Source organism: Micropterus dolomieu, linkage group LG15 (assembly GCF_021292245.1).
Source record: "Micropterus dolomieu isolate WLL.071019.BEF.003 ecotype Adirondacks linkage group LG15, ASM2129224v1, whole genome shotgun sequence".
NCBI lineage: Eukaryota > Metazoa > Chordata > Actinopteri > Centrarchiformes > Centrarchidae > Micropterus > Micropterus dolomieu.
Window position 1 is genome coordinate 13844176 of NC_060164.1, and position 4703 is coordinate 13848878.

General features: G+C 45.9%; 1 protein-coding gene across 1 annotated transcript in view; it reads left to right on the top strand.

The window, feature by feature from the left end:
* LOC123984100 (metal transporter CNNM1) overlaps positions 1-4703 on the top strand; it is a 13969-nt gene continuing 9266 nt past the window's right edge. The window contains exon 1 of the mRNA XM_046070786.1: positions 1-1459. Coding sequence (XP_045926742.1) covers positions 13-1459 — 1447 coding nt within the window. The 5' untranslated portion in view covers positions 1-12. The remainder of the gene's footprint in view (positions 1460-4703) is intronic.

Consider the following 4703-nt stretch of genomic DNA (forward strand, 5'->3'; position numbering starts at 1 on the left):
GGTTCATTCAGCATGATGGCTGCGAATGCTGCGGATACTCTTTGCTGCATCCTGCATCCGTGCCGGTTCTCTCTCCTCTTTCTCGCCGTCATCCTCTCCTCTCTGCCGGCCCCGACAGCAGCGCTGCTCGGCGTCCGGCCAGAAGACACCCAGAGCGGAGAGCTATCCGTGCAGGATGGGATACTGAGGGCGACAGAGGGGACCCGCTTCATGCTGAGGGTTTACTACTCCGCATCTCCAGCTACAGAACATCCCGACAGCCTGAACACCAGCGGTAGAGCTGAATCCGCTCCTGCCGCTCCGTGGATCGCGTTTATAGAGGAACCAGGTGGGGACAGCGGGGACGCGGAGAGGCGGCTCCGGTCCAGAGGGAATCCTTGCGAAGAGGAGAATGCCCGAAGCTCCGACATCGAGCTGCTGGGCTCTTTCAGATCCACCTCAAGTCAGAACTCAGTTTTGGTGGAGCTGCTCGCTAAAGACCTGCGCAGAGGCGAGGTGATCAAATACTACTCCATGTGCGCGTTTGATGGAGTGAAATGGGAGCATTTCAGCACCAAGGACTTCTGGTTGGCAGTGGTGGAGAGACCTCCAGAGGCAGATGTTTGGCTCCAGGCGGGTGTCTCGGTGCTCTTGTTAGGGCTCTCTGCACTCTGCAGCGGTCTGAACATCAGCATGCTGGCTCTGGACCCAGTGGAGCTGCGGGTCCTGCAGAACAGTGGCACAGAGAAGGAGCAGAAATACGCACGCAAAATAGAGTCAGTGCGTAAACATGGAAACTACATCCTTTGCACCGTGGTGCTGGGCAACGTACTTACCAATACATGCTTTGTGGTGTGGATGTGCCAGATTTTAGGAATGACTGCTCTCTCAACTGCCTCGTGCACTTTGGGGATATTCTTTATTGGCGAGATTTTACCTCACTCCGTAGCATCCAGGCACAGTCTCGCCATCGCTTCCAAGACCCTCTGCGCGACCCGCCTGCTGATGCTGGTGTTTTTTCCCATCGCCTATCCGGTCTCCAAGATTCTGGACATTATGCTGCACCAAGAGATCAGCAACTTTTACACCAGGGAGAAGTTGGTGGCCATGCTGCGTGTAACAGACCCGTACCACGACCTGGTCAAAGAGGAGCTCAACATTATTCAGGGAGCCCTGGAACTGAGGACCAAGACCGTAGAGGACGTGCTGACCCCGCTGTCAGACTGCTACATGCTCTCCTCGGACGCAGTGCTGGACTTCTGCACCATGTCTGACGTGATGCAGAGCGGTTTCACCCGGATCCCGGTCTACGAGAACGAGAGGTCCAACATTGTGGACATTCTGTTTGTCAAAGACTTAGCCTTCGTGGATCCCGACGATTGCACTCCTCTGAAAACAATTACTCAGTTTTACAAGCATCCCATGCACTGCGTGTTCAGTGACACCAAGCTGGATGTGATGCTGGAGGAATTTAAGAGAGGTAACACCACTTTAAATCATATCACAGGTCGGCTCTCAGAAATACTGGTGTCCTTTGTTTTTACATGTCAAGAACATAAAAGTAACTTATGGGTAAGAAGTCAGTGTTGAGTTTGTGAGGCACCATATGAATGTTTTGGAACAGTCTCCTCCTGCCACCTTGGAGCTAAATGTTCTTTGAAGTGACTGTGCACTTTAAACCTCTGTTTTCAGTGCAGAAGTCAATGTATACATCAGTCCATTGGCTCACAGTGGGCATGCCAGTAAAGCCCTTTGATCCACAGAGCAGTGAGAGCCATATGTGAAATCTGATGCAGTGTCACATGGTGAGTGTGGTTCAGCCAGGGGTTAGAGGCTACCAAGGACCAGAATGGGGTTATATTAAGAATTTAACTCATTTTCCCATGACAACAACACCGTGAACTTTATCTGACCCCATCACCCCCTGCTTGTTTCTCCTCTTTATGTTATATCAAGTGTATCCGTTATCAGATCTACACTTTAATGTAACGTTGAACTGTGTCAAAAAGGAATTTAGCACGAGTAGAGGCCTTCACTGCAATGGCCTCAGAGGCGATGAATATCATCGACTCTCTCTGACTCACAAGTCTTTTGTCTGACAAGCATCTTTGCTGATAAGTGCCTTCACGGTATTACAGCACTCCGTCTCGTGTGTGCAGTGATAGCATCTCTTCACTGCCGAGTAAAAGTGTGGCGCCTCTCTCCGGGGGCCCCATTCAGTCTTGATGATAACACTGAATATGATTCTGAATCAGTGCTCTGAACAGCTCAATCTGCTCCCCAGACAGTGTCACAGGGTAAAACTGAGACTTATTAGAAGCTACTGGGATGACTGTTATGTAAGGATTTCATCGACAATGGCTTATGTTGTGGGGAATTAGATGTAAATCTGTTTCATTGACAAAGAGAACTCAGTTTTCCAATCAGAATGTGAAAATGGACACGGTGGAGACTTTGGCAGGATCATAAATTAGATTGCCACTTACAAGTCAGGAGGTCTGCTTTTTTATTTTGTTCAGGATTATGAAGGATAGCTCTGGTCTGACACAAGTGATCCATAGGTTCAGGTTTGTCTGGGTTTCCATATTGTGTGTTGTTTATAAATACGTTTGGGTGAAAAGGTGAAGTCGGGCTTCACCTTTAGATTATTTGTGTGCACCTAATTGTCAGCCCGCTGCGACTTTGAAGCTTCTTCCACTCTGCAGGTCGTTGCCATCCAAGCCTGCAGAGCAACCATAAAAAATTCAGCTTCAACCTTTACCTTCCTCTCTCACCTCCTTCCTACTTTGCTCTTATGGATTAAAGGCTCCTGCTGTCCTGCGGTTCAGGAAACCTGGCTGGAAGCTGTGAGGATGTCTCGCTGAGATGGGCGATGGGCTGGGGTGAGGTCACTGTGGCCACAGGAAAGGTCACCAGTAATTTAAGAAATGTAAGGGAGGACTACAAACATACTGTACAGTGGAAAATACATAAATAAAATAATTTATTACCTTCTATATGGCAAGCTAGGCTCTTTATGCACTTGTGCTTTCATGGCATAAAAGGTTAATGAGCAACACAAAATGTGCTATAAATCAAAAGATTTATTTATTTATTTATTGGGGTGAGATATTCTGTCAGTGGTGGAAGAAATATTTAGGTAATTTCAAAAGTAAAATGGCAATTCCACATTACAAAAACACTCCATTACAAGTAAAAGTAATTCTAAATGTAAGTAAAGAGCAAAATGTACCAAAACAGTAACACAGTTATGCAGAGTTTCCCATGTCAGTTTTATATTGGATCACAATGATTAATGGTACTGTTGTAGGTGTTCCAGGTGGAGCTCATTTTAACTGCTTTAGACAGTGTTGGATAGCTTAGTCCGTGACAAGATGCTTCAACTGATCATATGTTTTGTAAAATCTTAATCTGAACAGTAACTAGTAACTATGTTAATCCTTTACATTTCTTTCTAAAATGCAATGGAGACGAACTAAAAAGTAGTACCAATTATAAAAAGTACTAAATATTTGAGTATTTAGATTTGTGTGTAAAACTATTATTAAAAAACATTGTTGCAGATATATAAACAATACATTATTTCCTTCTATAGTACTCTTTGGCTATAATGTTTTCAGAAAACACAGATAGACAAAAGAAAAAAACACATAATGCACAATCATATGCAAACACGTTATGCATGATGATGAACAGAGTTAAGACATGGAGTGGAGGAGCCTGGGAAACAGGCAGAGTAGAAACATTTGCAAAAGAGACATCCATGGTATACCCAGTTTCGCCCAGGGCATGTGCGTCTGCGAGTCTGGTAAGAGTGTGTGTGTGTGCGTGTGTTTGTGTGTCATTCTGCAAGAGTATTATGTAACATAAGAATGATGTAATGCGGTGCCTGGGCACATCAGCAGCTGATGGCAAATCCACCTCTGACTCACCTGAGCGCTTCAGACAGGCAACCTTGCCATCTCAGCCAATCTCACACAGCCAGAGTCTAATGTTTGGAGATAGCTGCCTGTCGGTCAGTCAGGATTTTTGTTCTTGTTGCAGTGGATTAAAGCATTTGATCCATTTTATCCCTGGGCAGTGATCCCCTAAATCGGCCCATCTCATATGAGCCACTGTTTTTGTTTCGTAGTAAGGTCGGAGACAGTTTATGTGCTTCTGTTGAAATCTGTGTTCTAGTGACATCATGAATTTGGTTAGATAACTTATTTGGTCAGCAAACTGACTTACACCCTGACGTAAGAAGAAACATGTCAGGGACGACATGATGACAAATTATTTTCTAAATACATGTATTTTTGGTGGTCTTAAAATGAAAAAAAAATCTATGAATAACATCTAGTATGTGCTTATAGTGTGGTCGAGTTTCGTGGCCATTCTAACTTCTTGTCACATTCGCTTTATTGACTTGCCCCAGAGATGCTGTTGGCGAGCTGTGTCATTGGACTTACTGAGTGGGAGCGCTGGGTCTGCTCATGGATATGTAAAGTGTGTGTGTGTTTATGTACGTGTGTTTTCAGAGGTGGCAGCAGCATGGGCAGTTTAGTCAGCAGATGCAGGCATCCCCAGACTGATTGCGTAATCTCAGTGTTTACGTAAGGGCCAAACTCTCCCAAACTGTCAAAGTGTCTCCAGACTAATCCCCAAATGCCCACTTTCTTCTTGTCTGAGTCACGCCCCCCCCCCCACCCCCCCCCCCCCCCCCCCCCCCCCCCCCCCCCCCC